The 15,374-nt window shown below is 42.1% G+C and overlaps 2 protein-coding genes across 2 annotated transcripts; both read left to right on the top strand.

The window, feature by feature from the left end:
• Positions 1-1,179: 1,179 nt before the first annotated feature.
• On the top strand, positions 1,180-2,136 carry LOC144321750 (olfactory receptor 13C7-like). Its single transcript, XM_077911010.1, has one exon. It carries the CDS (start codon positions 1,180-1,182, stop codon positions 2,134-2,136), a length of 957 nt encoding a protein of 318 aa, XP_077767136.1.
• A 5,724-nt stretch (positions 2,137-7,860) lies between these two features.
• Positions 7,861-8,814, top strand: LOC144321749 (olfactory receptor 13C7-like). Its single transcript, XM_077911009.1, has one exon. It carries the CDS (start codon positions 7,861-7,863, stop codon positions 8,812-8,814), a length of 954 nt encoding a protein of 317 aa, XP_077767135.1.
• The last annotated feature ends 6,560 nt before the right edge of the window (positions 8,815-15,374 follow it).

Below are 15,374 nucleotides of genomic sequence, written 5' to 3'. Positions count from 1 at the left end.
TTAAAAAACAGGCAAACAAAAAACTAATCTCTAAGATCATCTGCAAATGCAGGACTTGGCACTCTGTATTTTTAACCAACAATCATGCTGTTTTGGGTGCCCTGCCATGGGGCCTGATGATGTCTGGTGTTCCTAATCTCCTTGGCAGTAAAATTGTGATGATCTACCATGTGGCATTGGATAGTTTGGGGAGCCGAGTAGATTTACATGGGAAAATGTCTGCAAAGCATCTAAGTGGCACTGGATGGTTTGTGCCTCAGGGCCCTACTCAACCTACACTGAGGATGTGAATTATGAATCGGCTCTGACTATCAGGTATGATTTTATTCCTTGAGCCCAAGTTCAAGCAGCAGAGGGACAGACAGGTCAGCATTGGTTACAAGAGGCAGCACACAAGGCCTGCTCTGCACATCAGGTTCCCGGAGACTTTGAGGGGAGCTCTATGTTGTAGACTCCAGAAATTCAAATTGATCAGCTTATTCAGAGAAGAGGGTCAAGTGCAGATAAACTGATTTACACTAACTAAACTCACAAAATACTGAAGTGTATACCAGATACTCCATAAGAAATAAAGCTATTAAAGATATAAGTATTATATCTTTATATAACTATATATTATATAACTTTATGTTTTCGAGTCAGCACATTCTCTTCCTATAAGACTGTGTTGGAAGTCTAGTTATAACAGAAACTTGCTGGACAAGGAGGAACTACATCTACAGGAATGGGCCACATAATGTCAATGGTCAATGTCACTGAGCTTTGATAGCCTAAGGTCCCAATTATATGACAGAAATAGAGTTATTCAGTGGCTCCTGCTTCCCTGTAAAGTGTTGAAGACACACAGCATGTGCAGACATACAATTCTTGCTTTAGGTATATATATATATATATTTTGTGTGTGTGTGTGTGCTTTAAGTATATTAATACCATTGAGTAGACAGAAATGTCCTTTATTTTGTTAGGTTTCTTTAGATTTCCAGGTTCTGCATTTCATGCTTTTGACTGATACACAGACTAAGTTTATATAACTTGGGTTTTAGTTAAATCCCACAGGTTAAGCTTATTTACAATTTTAGAGGCATCATACAGTGATCCCCATGTACTGACTCAAGCCATCAAAAAACCAATATGTATTTCTGCCTTCAGTATTTTTAGGGATAAAGGAGAGTGTATGAAATGGAAGGACCCAACCAATCTGCTGTGACAGAGTTTGTCTTGCTTGGCCTCTCTGCCCATCCAAAACTAGAGAAAACATTCTTTGTGCTCATCCTGTCGATGTACCTGGTGATCCTACTGGGAAACGGGGTCCTCATCCTGGTGACCATCCATGACTCCCGCCTGCACACACCCATGTACTTCTTTCTGGGGAACCTTTCCTTCCTGGACATCTGCTACACAACCTCCTCAGTCCCTCTAGTCCTGGATGGCTTCCTGACCCCCAGGAAAACCATCTCCTTCTCAGGCTGTGCCGTGCAGATGTTTCTCTCCTTTGCCATGGGAGCCACAGAGTGTGTGCTACTGGGCATGATGGCATTTGATCGCTATGTGGCCATCTGTAACCCACTTAGGTACCCTGTGGTCATGAGCAAGGCTGCCTATGTGCCCATGGCTGCCAGCTCCTGGGTGGCTGGTGGCATCAACTCCTTAGTGCAGATCTCTCTTGCGGTACAGTTACCCTTCTGTGGGGACAATGTCATCAACCACTTCATCTGTGAGATCCTGGCTGTCCTAAAGTTGGCCTGTGCTGACATCTCCATCAATGTGATCAGTATGGGGGTGGCCAATGTGATCTTCCTGGGCGTCCCAGTTCTGTTCATCTCTATCTCTTATGTGTTCATCATTGCTACCATCCTGCGGATCCCCTCAGCAGAGGGGAGGAGAAAGGCCTTCTCGACCTGCTCTGCCCACCTCACTGTAGTGGTCATCTTCTATGGGACTATTCTTTTCATGTATGCAAAACCCAAATCTAAGGATCCCCTGGGAGCAGACAAGCAGGATGTTTCAGACAAGCTCATCTCCCTCTTCTATGGCCTCCTGACTCCCATGCTCAACCCCATCATCTACAGTCTGAGGAACAAGGATGTTAAGACCGCTGTGAGGTACATAGTGGCTCAGAAGCACTTCACTCAGTGATGGTGGGTGAGAACCCACACCTTCTCATTCAGTTGTGAAATTCAGTATAAAAACTCAATCAGGGGCAAAGTGACTTCAGAGCTACGCTGCTCACCCTGTGGTCCATGGACCAGCAGTGTTAGCATCATATGAAGCTTTTTAGACATACAGAATCTGGGGCCCATTCCAGACCTACTGAATTGGAATTGACGTGTTAACAAAATCCCTCAAGGGATTCATATGCATGTTAAACCTTGAGAAGTATTGGTTACAAGTATGTAGTGGAGGCTGGTATGAGTGTATTGCCCAGACTCACCACCACCCCACCTAGGGCTGAAGCTCCTCTTACCCCAGCTGTTGGGAACGCTGGTGGCTGACAGCATTCAAATGAGTTCCTTCGCTGGCTTGCCCTTGGCCCATGAGAGTAATGGGCAGTTCGAGTTTGCCCTCTGAGCTCATTCCTGCTTCCTTCACCTCCATCCCACAGGTGTCGATCTTAAGAGTAACAGTAAACATCCTGTGTGAAAATCTCCCCATCAAATTCAGCTTCCTGAGAAAGCTTACCTGCGAGAGAGAATAATGATCAAATCTCAGTGCTAGCTCGTGGGCTGTGTGTGTGTGACTGACTTATATCCTTCTTAGGTGTCTCCTATACCCTGGCTCCCAAGGAAAGTAACTTGGTGAATTCCTTTTGTTCAAGGAAAAAAAATTTCCTAAAAATAATTTGCTAAGTTAAATTCCTATAAATGGATTTTATTTTGTACTACTGTGCAAGTATTTTTCCTCTTAAGTAGAGTCAGCAGGGCTGTTTTACCCCCTGGGCATGAGGGTACAGCAGTCAGGGCTATGGGGTGTCCTCTATGTACAAAGATGTTAGAGGTCTGGAGAACATGTTGGCTCTTAAACTACAAAACAAACAAACAAAAACCATTTAAAAATCTTGTTTATTTGCATTCCTGAAAAAGGGAATATTATGTCATTCTCAGTAATGGATAAATACTTTTACTCATGAATCATATTTTAAATATTTATTTTCTTTATTGTAGAGAAGGAGAGAGGGAAGGGGGAGGGAGGCAGAGAGAGAGAGAGGAGGGGGAAGGGGAGAGGGAGAGGGAGAGAGTCCTGAGCAGACTCCATGCTAAGCCCAGAGCCTGAGGTGGGGACTTGATCTCATGATCCCGAGATCAGGACCTGAGCTAAAACCAAGAGTTTGATGCTTAACCAATGGTACCATCCGGACACCCCATTATTTTAGAACGTTCTGTAGTTACTTTCACTTTGCAGGAAAAGTGCTTATTGTTTAGAAATCATAGAATTATAAATTGAGTCACTTATAAGCCAAATAATCTTAATAGCAGAAGTAGAAAAATCATTTCAGGAGTGCCTGGGTGGCTCAGTCAGTTAAGTGCCTGCCTTTGGCTTGGGTCATGATCCTGGGGTCCTGGGATCCAGCTCTGCATTGGGCTCCCTGCTCTGCAGGGAGTCTACTTTTCCCTCTCCCTCTGTGCTTGCTCTCTCTCTCTCAAATAAATAAATAAAATCTTTTAAAAAATCATTTCAAATTTATCATAAAATTATACTTAAAGTGGGATGCAAGTGCATTTTGACATGATGTAGGGTGGGACCTCCTAGAGTATAAGAGTGTCCAGTCACACGGCAGGGGCAAGGCAGTCTTGAGATGGACCCAATAGTTCCAGATGTATTTGTCTGCAGTGCCTACAAATGTACTTAGCATACAGGTGCTAAAGAAGACACACAGATGCCTCTCCCCAGCTACCTTTCAGTGTTCTCCTATCCCCTTGCACTCCTTGTGCTCAGAGAGATGTATCATGTGGCTCATAGACTTCTACAGAGGATCTAAGCAAGGGCTTGGAGGGATGAAACTTTTTCCTGAGAGAAAATCCAAACATGGCAGTCTCTAGCCTGAAGCCTGCAGTGGTCTGTGGCTTATAGAGATTCCCAACCAGGGTGCTCCAGGGCTTCTTTTCCTCAGTCATCGGGAAAATGACAAAAGCATTGGTGGAGAGGGGCCAAACCCATGCTCCACAGTGAGATCTTTGTGCATTTCCCCTGCGGTAACATGGACCATGATGCCTACATGGATGACAAGGGTATACAACAAACTGATACCAACTTCCATCTTCTTCTTACCAAGGGAGAATTAGTATCCAGGGTCTTTTATTAGCAAATCATTCTCCTTCTAAGACCAATCTTTATCAGTTGTTTTGATAGAGATTAGGCTTCAATCCAAGGCTCCTCACCCCCTCCCTGTCTTCTTCCTCATCGATGTCTAAGGGGAAACTCCTGTCCTCAGGCCCTGCTGAGCAGGCATGGCCACACTCCATACTCCTGACTCTTACTTCCTGCACCCCAGTTGAGGTTACCTGAAGGGATTCTCTGTTTCTTATCACCAAAGATCTCTAATAAACAGAAGCTCTTGGCAAGGGACACCTGGGTGGCCTAGTGGTTGAGTGTCTGCCTTTGTCTCAGGGCATGATCCCCGGGTCCTGGGATCGAGTCTTGCATCAGGCTCCTCGTGGGGAGCCTGCTATTCCCTCTGCCTATGTCTCTGTCTCCCTGTGTCTCTCATGAATAAATAAATAAACTTTTTTTTTTTTTTTAAAGAAGAAGCTTTTAGCATAATGCCAGTTACCCAGTTCCCTGCCTGGCCTGTGATTCCAGAGCTGCTTGCTTCTAAGGCTAAACTTTGTTGTTTTCTCATCAAACCCAGAGCTCTCTTCTGCCATCATGTCCTCAGCTGCAATCGGTAAGCCTTGTTCCCTGCTTTCCTATAGCATGGCAGTGTGAATTGCTTCCTAGTTGGGACCTAAACTGCCATGACCTCCATCCTCTGACTCTTTCCTACTCTGAGCTCCCATATAGTTTAGGGACATCGAGTAATCATCTTTCAGACTGTAGCTGTCACTGGGACCTTTCTGGAAGTTGGAGGTGCTGGCCTCCCTTCTTCCTAGTGCCTGGTGCTGGCCTATGGTACATCTTTTGCTTCCTGTCTTTGAGGGCGAGAGCTAGAGCTGGCCAGCCCTGGATGAGTGCTGGGGGACAGCAGTGAGGGTCAGCTCCTGGAGCATGAGGTCATTCAGTGTGTCTGCCAGGGCATAGGCACACCTTCCACCTCTTGTTTGGACACTTAGCCTTGCAAAGACAAGTGCAGAGTCCCCTCTAACAGATGCCATTGTGGTAAAACACAGTCAGACCTTAGTCATTTCCTCTACTTCTGGGAAAATCAGCAAGGAGAGGATGAAAACTTCCTAATCTAGGAAACATCTCTTTGTAGTGAGAGTTAAGACTTAATAGTGTTGTCTACAACTTCTCTAATTAGGTTCATAGGACACAGGCCCTAAACTCCTATGGGGCCTTCGCCAAACATTAAATTGCTTCTGGGATTAAAACTGGCCCCAAACAACCAGAACTCTAAATTGCTCCAGTGTTCCTTGACAGAACCTGTGGAGACAGGGCAAGTAGCAGAGAGCAAAGTGTGTCTGCCCCAAGTACCCAGGCTGGGTGTCACTGCCAGGACCACTGGGAAACAGCAACTCGGGATGTCCTTCCTGCTCTTATCTCACTGGGTATGGAGAAGGCCAGGAATGCGAGCAGCAAGAGCCCCTTAGGCTATGGCCAACCCTGAATTTTCTTTACCTTGCTGTGAAATTTGAAGGGACTGCTTAGATCCAAGACAGCTAAACAGAATTGGCTGCACATGTCCAGGCCCAGCCTCAACAGATAGAACTAGATAAGGGATGGTCACAGTGGACAGTTGAAACAATCACCTCTAAAGCCAGAAGCCTTTCAGCATCCTCCCTACCATGAAACCTTCTGTCCAGGTGAGCTCCTGACCCCACCATGGCCTCATCCCCATACTGGACATAAACTGAGTTCTCTCTCTAGCCAGAATTTCTCCAAGTAGGTAGGAGAAGAGAAAAGGTGATTGTGAGTCACAGCTCCCGTGTCTATGAAGGGCTTTTTTTTTTTTTTTTTTTTTTTTTTTTTTTTTTTTTTTGAGCAGACATATCCTGGCAGTCTAGGCCAGTGGAGGGGTGGGGAGGGCAGGGGGTAAATTATGGGGATGACATTAGATGGAAGTTCTGCTCAACATAAGGGAAAACTTTCCAACAATCAAAGTTGTCTGACAAAAGAATGGGATAGCACAGCTCAAGATGTTTGAAGCAGAATGGGAAAATCGCATTTCACAGAAGATGTTCACACCATGGAGGAGGAAGAGGCGACCAGTTACTACTTTACAATATTCCTGCCAATTCTGAGATTCTCCAGCCAATAGTACTAATGTCCTTAAGAACATATCTCTTTTTTACCAAATGTTCCCAATGCCCACAGTTAATCTCTGATAATTGCATGAGGATAGCTTCAGACTAGTAGCAATAGTGTAAGAGTCACAGATGCAATGTGTGAAGCCCAGGGACCCACCCCTATGCAAGCTCTCTTACAGGGCAGATATCTTAGAGAAAGGTGTGGCATCTCTAGTTTTCATGAGCGTCCTAGGGAAAGCAAGGATGGCCAGGATTTTGAAAAGGGTCCTTTGCTCCTCAGTAGACCTGCTCTGGCACAATGGAGGAGCACTTGTGAGCTTCTGTTTCCTCATGTTTAACATGAGAAGCTAAGGCTTGGGGTTTTCTCTAACGAATTGGATGTACTAGTCTATGCAACTGGAGTACATCTTATGTGCAGTGCCTCTTTGGGGGGACCACTCTGCAAGCCTGGATAGAATTATCTACTTTTCTGTGGGGGAGAAAGCTTTATTGTGGCATTGCTGTGGCTTTAATGGTCAACTCAGATATAGAAGGGTCTGAGTGGGGTGTTGTGTACTATTGAATGTCACCAAAAGCATGGAGGCTGCTCACAAAGTCTCAGATGCTCATGCTGGGAAGCATGAGGGACACTTGTCCTTTGATTCTACTTCTACTCCGCAGCCCTGAGGGCTGGAGCAGAATTGCAATGCTGTGGACAAAGGCCATGGTTAGAGGGGGGATGTGGAAGTGCTTCCATTAGGGTCTCTATGGACTATTAGCCAGATATTCCCTATTGACAGTGCAATGAAGGGAGATTATCAACTGAACTCAAAAGAAATGAAGTATAAACCTGACATCAAGTAATAAATGTAAATGCTAGGCAGATCTTAATGTTCTTGGCCTTTGCTCATCACATTCTCTCCATGTAGAACTACATGTGGGGCCAAATTATAGTCAGAAAATTATTATATAAACACAGAATTAGAGCCTGGGGAGTGAATGAGGTGATGTCAGTGGTTAGCATCACTGAGTGTGACAGCCTGACATCCACAAGGACACTCTAGGGAAAATTATGTGCAGGCAGGGATGGCCAGAAGAGCCAGACAGTGCTCTGGACCCATGTGTACAGCATACCCTCAGGATTCCTCTTTTACAGTTACTATACGGACCCTTCCTTCAAGTGTGTCAACACTATTGATCTGGCTAAAGTTCTATCATACATCATGGTTTGGTTAGGTTTCTAGGTCCTGCTCTTTCTTTCTTTGATTCAATATATACTGACTTCAATATATTACTAACTTCAGTAGACAATGGTTTTTATAACTTTATAACTTTGATGCTGATATTATAAGTTGACATGTCAAGGGATAAAATTAATTACAAGTTATAGAAGGATCTCATTGTAATCCCCACATATTGATCCCTATAAACATGTGTTTGCTGTTCTCAGTTTTCCTGAGGGTAGAGGAGAGAATTTAAAATGAAAATGGCCAACCAATCTGTTCTGGCAGGATTTGTCTTGCTGGGGCTCTCAGATCAACCAAAGCTTGAGAAAACATTCTTTGTGCTCATCCTGTCGATGTACCTAGTGATCCTACTGGGAAACGGGGTCCTCATCCTGGTGACCATCCATGACTCCCGCCTGCACACACCCATGTACTTCTTCCTGGGGAACCTCTCCTTCCTGGACATCTGCTACACAACCTCCTCAATCCCTCTAGTCCTGGATGGCTTCCTGACCCCCAGGAAAACCATCTCCTTCTCAGGCTGTGCTGTGCAGATGTTTCTCTCCTTTGCCATGGGAGCCACAGAGTGTGTGCTTCTGGGCATGATGGCATTTGATCGCTATGTGGCCATCTGTAACCCACTTAGGTACCCTGTGGTCATGAGCAAGGCTGCCTATGTGCCCATGGCTGCCAGCTCCTGGGTGGCTGGTGGCATCAACTCCTTGGTGCAGATCTCTCTTGCAGTACAGTTACCCTTCTGTGGGGACAACATCATCAACCACTTTACCTGTGAGATCTTGGCTGTCCTAAAGTTGGCCTGTGCTGACATCTCCATCAATGTAATCAGTATGGGGGTGGCCAATGTGATCTTCCTGGGCGTCCCAGTTCTGTTCATCTCTATCTCCTACATCTTCATCCTCACCACCATCCTGAAGATCCCTTCAGCTGAAGGGAGGAGAAAGGCCTTCTCCACCTGCTCTGCCCATCTCACTGTAGTGGTCATCTTCTATGGAACTATTCTTTTCATGTATGCAAAGCCCAAATCTAAGGACCCCCTGGGAGCAGACAAGCAGGATGTTTCAGACAAGCTCATCTCTCTCTTCTATGGAGTGCTGACTCCCATGCTCAACCCAATCATCTACAGCCTAAGAAACAAGGATGTGAAGGTCGCTGTGAAGACCCTGGTGAGGCAGAAACGCTTTGCATAGTGAGAGCATATCTTGTGGTTCTGTGCACACAGATCCCCCAGGAAATGGCTACCTCATAATCATAGGGTTTTTTTGATGGTCCTACATATCAGTTTCATCATAAAATTGCCTAAACAATGCACATCACAGTGGGGCTTTCATGAATGATTGACATGGAACATTGAGTCTTTAGAATGAAGAGAGAGTTGTGCTAAATCACCTAGAAATGAGGATAAGTGGCTATTAAATTTTATTTTTATTATGAAAAAAAATAAAAATTAAAACGTTGGAAGAAAAACATACTTGCCTGTTCATGTACAGACCAGCCGCAATTTGTATGTGCCAATTTTATGTTGTTTTCTGCTCTACTGTGCAATGGGGAGGGAGGATGGCAGTGAGGAGAAGATACTTCTTAATTGGTGTCCAAATTGAAAACCAACCTCCTATTTTGGAAAATTACCAACACTGAGACATCCCAAATGATACGATTCCACCCTGCAAGGAGCCCAGAGTGTTTCCTGTTTAATTATTTCCTGCTTAGTGTTCTAGAACCAAATTTGGGAAATTCTATCTTCTTTTACTGTACATAAAGCATGTCTATTCCCACCCAAATTTGTGAAGAAGGACTTTGTGTCAGGACTAATGAGACTCCAGATATTGTAGGCCAAGAATAAAATTTCTAGTTCATTACTACTATTATCTAGTAATAGTACTAGATAATACTATCATAATACTATTACTAGTAATATCTAGTAATAATGAACTAGTTCATTATTACTACGATGCAAAGTTTATATTCTGAGTTCCTCTATTTCCTTGGAACTAATGTTTGCAACCATCCAGACCCCAATGGGCAAACTCAGCTTCCTCTGTCTCTTCAGGATTTGGACAGGACACTGGCATCAATTGCTAAAAATCTACTTGTAATTATCCTTGTGGTTTAAGAGCATGGACTTTCGAGCCTGACAGATGTGGAGGTGCCTCTGCCTGTGTAATTTCAGGTACATTTTAAAAAGCTGCCTAATCTTGTGAATTCTTCATTTCCTAGTTTGCAAAATGGAGATAATTAAGCCAACCCCATGGCGTTGTTGTGAGGATTACATTAAAATAAAGTGTGTGTGCGCACACACAACACAGAAAATGCACAGTGACTAACAAAGAATATCTTTCCAATTAATAAATGAACATTTTTATTATTAATGAAATATGTTAAATAACTCCTCTGTGGATGCCTATGACATTTGAAGACAGAGTTCAATTCCACACTTAACTGGATCAATTCTGATATATTATTATAGTACCTTTTCATCTGGCTTTCTAACTTATGGGTCAACAATGCCATCTCTCTGGGCATTTTCCCCAGTTGCCCCTCTTCCTTATCCACGTAGATGAAGTACACATGTCTGTGCTGTGTGATGATGACCCTACTTAGACCAATCAGATTCTTTCTACCAGGTTTTGGGGATTGACATTAATATCCAGGGAGTGAGTCATTGGATCCCTAACACAGAAACTTTGGAGTTTTGGGGTCATTGTGTTTGCCCATGTGTACTGGGGTAGTAAAGAGAAACCAGATCTGCAAAGAGAAGAGAAAGAATAGCCAAAAAGCAAAGATGATGAGGATATCCTCATATGTTCCTAGTTCTTGATTTCCAATTTTCCCTGTACTTTTACTTCTGACGGACACTATCTTTATCTATCTTTATGCTAGATTCTATTTTTCACTCTCTAGATTAAATTACTTTCTTTGAAGGAGGGCTACAAAAATTTTATCTGATAACTAGTGTAAAGTAGTATTATCTCTTGTGTGCCTTGTGCAAACAGAGCATCAGGCTATAATGCACAGCAGAAATCTTACACAAGGGCAGCCCCAATGGCCCAGTGGTTTGGCACCGCTTTTGGCCTGGGGTGTGATCCTGGAGACCCGGGATTGAGTCCCACGTGGGGCTCCCTGCATGGGGCCTGCTTTTCCCTCTGCCTGTGTCTCTGCCTCCCCTCCCTCTGTGTCTGTCATGAATAAATAAATAAATAAAAATATTTTAAAAATAAAAAAAATAAAAAAATAAAGATACATAATCTTAAAAAAAAGAAATCTTACACAAATCAGTTTTGAAACAACTGCTTTGAGCTCAATATGTAATGCTTCTTGTAATCAATTACTCTCTTTATGCTACAGTGGCTTTGCCCTCTGTGGATCCTATCACCTGTAAATTTGGAACATGTCCTGGGGTTGATGTGACATAAAAAGTCTAGGTTTAAATCCCTACCACATAGAGCTGGGAGACAAAGAATGTATTCTCTGCTTTTGAAGAATCTCAGGTATATTCTTCCACACTATGAAGTAGGAATACTAAATCTCAGCGCCACCCCCCCCCACCTGTGTATTTCCTTGGATCTGTTGTTCCATTCTCTGGTGGAAGAGTCCTATCCTGTCTTAAAATAGTATTTCAGGGGCAGCCCTGGTGGCTCAGCGGTTTAGCACCACCTTCAGCCAGGGCCTGATCCTGGAGACCCGGGATCAAGTCCCACATTGGGCTCCCTGCATGGAACCTGCTTCTCCCTCTGCCTGTATCTCTGCCTCTCTCTCTCTGTCTGTCATGAATAAATAAATAAAATCTTTTAAAAAAATAGTATTTCAGTATTTGAAGCTGAGTCTGGTTTCTCTCACCTCTTTAGTCGTTTACATACTAGGAGCATCTTCAGAACCTCCTTCTTCCCCACTAGGCTCAACAATCAAACAGAGTGACTCAGGGAGCTGATGTTATCCAACCCCTATCTTTGGTACAAAGAACAGAGCAACCATGATTGCAGGAGGCTATTAGCTAAACAGCAGGGTCTTACTCACAAAAGCTGATGTAGCTACCTCAGCAGCTGACTGTTCAAATTGCCAGCAGCAGAGACCAACCCTCATTCAAAGAGACTAATAAGCCAGTTGGTGGTAAGTTGATTGCATTAGGCCATTTCCATTTTGAAAGGGCAGTGATTCATCTTATTGAAAATCAACGCCTCTTCTGAATATGAGTTACCTTTCCTCTCTGTAGGGCACCAGCCAACATCACCATCTGAAAACTCACAGAGGATTTGATTTAATGATGGAGGGATCCTGCATATCTCATTGGGCCAAAACTCATTTAGCAAATTTGTCATAACTGTGAGATCATGATTATGGGAACCACTGGATCCTTCCATATACTGCACCGTCCAGAAGTATCTGGCCCAAGAAAGTGACATAATGGCCTTTTCAAAGCACATTAAGGCACTAGCTTAGAGACAATATTCTTCAGGAATGGGGCACCACCCTCCAGAATGCAGTATAAACCCTAAATCAATGACTGTTCTATGGTTCTGTGTTCTCAACAGGTAGGATACATGGTCCAGGAATCAAGTGTGGTAGCAAGAATAGCCCTGGTTACATCACCTGCAGTTACCTACTAGGGGAATTTGTGCTTCCAGTCACTGTAACTCTAGGCTTTGCTAGTCTAAGGATCCTAGTTCCTAAAGGAGGGTTGCTTCCACCAGGGGACACAGAAAGAGTCTCATCAAACATTTGTAGCACTTAACTGAGGTATAACTTATATACCATAAAATTCATCCATTGTAAGGTACAGTTCAATGATTTTTGATAAATCTATACACTTGTGCAATTATCACTACCAACAGATTTCAGAACATTTATATCATTTCAAAAAGTTCTCTCATGACCATTTGCACTCAATCCCCAACTCTAGCGCCAGGTAACCACCAATCAACTCATTTCTAGAAAGATTTGCCTTTTCTAGAAATTTAGATAAGTGGAACCATACAAATATAGTCTTTTGTTTCTGGCATCTTTCATTTAGCATGTTTTTGAGGCTCATCCAGTTATAACACATTTTAGTAGTCTCCCCCCTTTTGTTACAGACTAGGATTATATGGAATCTACCACACTGTGTTCATTGATGGACATTTGGATTTTTCCAGGTTTTGGTTATCATAAATAATGCTACTCTGAACACTTAAGTACACAACTTTATTTGGAATTGGTGGGTCGTATGGTACAAATGTGTTTAATGCTAAGAAACTGCTAGACTATTTTCCAAAGCAGCTGTATCATTTTAAATGACCACAACAAACAACATATGATATTTCGAGTTTCTCTACATCCTTATCAACACTTGATGTTAAAAGTCTTTTCAATGTAGCTCTTATACTGGATGTGTAGTAGTATCTCACCGTAGTTTTAATTTGCATTTCCCTGATAGCTTCTAATGTTGAGTCTTTTCATGTGCTTATAGCCATTCACATGTCTTTTGGACAAAGATATTTTAAATTGAGCTGTCTTTTTATTATTGAGTCATATGTATGAGTTTTATTTTTTAAAAGATTTTTTTTTTTATTTATTTGAGAGAGAGAGAGAGAGAGAATGAGAGGAACAGTGGCAGAGGGAGAGGGAGAAAGAGAATCCTCAAGCAGACTCCCCACTTAGCATGGAACCTGATTCAGGGCTCAATCTCAGGACCCTGAGATCATGAGCTGAGCTGAAATCAAGAGTCAGGCACTTAACCAACTTAGCCATCCAGGGCCCCTAGTTATATGCACAGGTTTTTAATGTAACCTGAACATAAGTCCTTTGATATATATATATATATATATATAATATGATATATATGATATATATATGATATATATGATATATGTTATATATATATATATAATTTGTGAACATTTTTAGTCCTTTTTGTCTTTTCATTTTTATTGCATCATTTGAAAAACCTTTACTTAACCCAAAGTCACAGATTTTCTCTCATGTTTTCTTCTAGAAGTTGTAGAATATTAAGTTTTACATTTAGGTCTGTGATCCATTTTGAGTTAACTATTTGTGTGTTGTGAACTAAGGATCTTATTTATTTTTTACATATGAATATCCAATTGTTTCAGACCACTTGCTGAAAAGACTATCTTTCACCCCAGTGGATTGCCTTTGGCACCTTTGTTGAAAGGCAATTAACAATAAATGTAAGGACTAATTTCTGGACTTTCTATTCTGTTATATCTGCTAAACTTAAAGCTATGGTTATCCCTCAGTCATGTTAAACTTCTTATGCCAAGAGACCTGCAGGCAAGGAAAGGAGTTACTATCCTAATTATATATAATTGATCCTACTCATCAGGAGAGGATGGGGGGGCTTTTATACAATGAGGGCTGCTATGGACTAAATGTCTATGTCCCACTAATGTCTATTACCGAGAAACTCAACCTATGACTACTATGTATCCAACAATAAGACCATATTATTTGGAGATTTGGAATCAGGTTGCTTGGCTTTCAAGAGTGCTATCATTTCAGTCCAGAAGTTATTCCACTGCAAGCACAACATAGCTGTGGAGATAGAAAACAGCATTTCACAGAAAAATAAAATAAATTAGGGATCCCTGGGTGGCGCAGCGGTTTAGCGCCTGCCTTTGGCCCAGGGCGCAATCCTGGAGAGCCGGGATCGAGTCCCACATCGGGCTCCCGGTGCATGGAGGCTGCTTCTCCCTCTGCCTATGTCTCTGCCTCTCTCTCTCTCTCTGTGTGTGACTTAAATAAATAATTAATTAATTAATTAATTAATTAATTAAAAAAATAAAATAAAATAAATTAAAATACAGAGACCATCAGACTGGATAATAAAAATAAACCCAAAATGGATAAAAGATCTAAATGTGACACAGGAATCCATAAAAATCCTAAAGCACACAGGCAGTAACCTCTTTGACTTCAGCCACAGCAACTTCTTAATAGATACATCTCCAAAAGCAAGAGAAACAAAAGCAAAAATGAACTATTGGGACTTTATCAAGATAAAAAGCTTTTGCACAGCAAAGAAAACACTCAACAAAACTAAAATGCAACCTACAGAATGGGGGAAGATATTTGCAAATGTCTTATCAGATAAAAGGCTAGTATCTAAAATCTGTAAAGAACTTATCAAACTCAATATAAAAAAAATGAAAAAGAAAAAAGAAAGAAAGAAGAGAAATCCAGTCAAGAAATGGGCAGAAGACATGAACAGAAATTTCTCCAAAGAAGACATACAAATGGCCACAGACACAAGAAAAAAATGCTCAATATCAATCAGTATCAGGGAAATACAAAATTTAATACCACAATGAGATACTCCTTTACACTGGTCAGAATGGCTAAAGTGAACAACTCAAGAAATAACAAATGTTGGCAAGGATGCAGATAAAGGGAACCCTCTTACCAGTTGGCCAGAAGGCAAACTGATGCAGCCACTCTGGAAAACTGTATGGAGGTTCTGCAAAAAGTTAAAAATAGAGCTACCCTATGACTTGGCAATTACACTACTGGATATTTATCCAAAGGATACAAACATAGTGATTTGAAGGGGCACATGTACCCTAGTGTTTATAGAAGCAACATCTACAATAGCCAAAATATGAGAAGAGCCCAGCTGTCCATCAACTGATGAATGGATAAAGAAGATATAGATATATATTTATAATGGAGTATTACTCAGCCATCAAAAAGAATGAAGTCAAAAAAAAAAAAAAGAATGAAGTCTTGCTATTTGTAACAACACAGATGGTACTAGAAG

The sequence above is a fragment of the Canis aureus genome, chromosome 10 (genome assembly GCF_053574225.1).
Source record: "Canis aureus isolate CA01 chromosome 10, VMU_Caureus_v.1.0, whole genome shotgun sequence".
NCBI classification, from domain to species: domain Eukaryota; kingdom Metazoa; phylum Chordata; class Mammalia; order Carnivora; family Canidae; genus Canis; species Canis aureus.
Note: the sequence above shows the minus strand (reverse complement) of the source record. Positions and strands in the feature narration are given on the sequence as shown.

Excerpts from the sequence above, each read along its gene's own strand:
- LOC144321749 (XM_077911009.1), top strand. The coding sequence starts at position 7,861 with ATGAAAATGGCCAACCAATCTGTTCTGGCAGGATTTGTCTTGCTGGGG.
- LOC144321750 (XM_077911010.1), top strand. The coding sequence starts at position 1,180 with ATGGAAGGACCCAACCAATCTGCTGTGACAGAGTTTGTCTTGCTTGGC.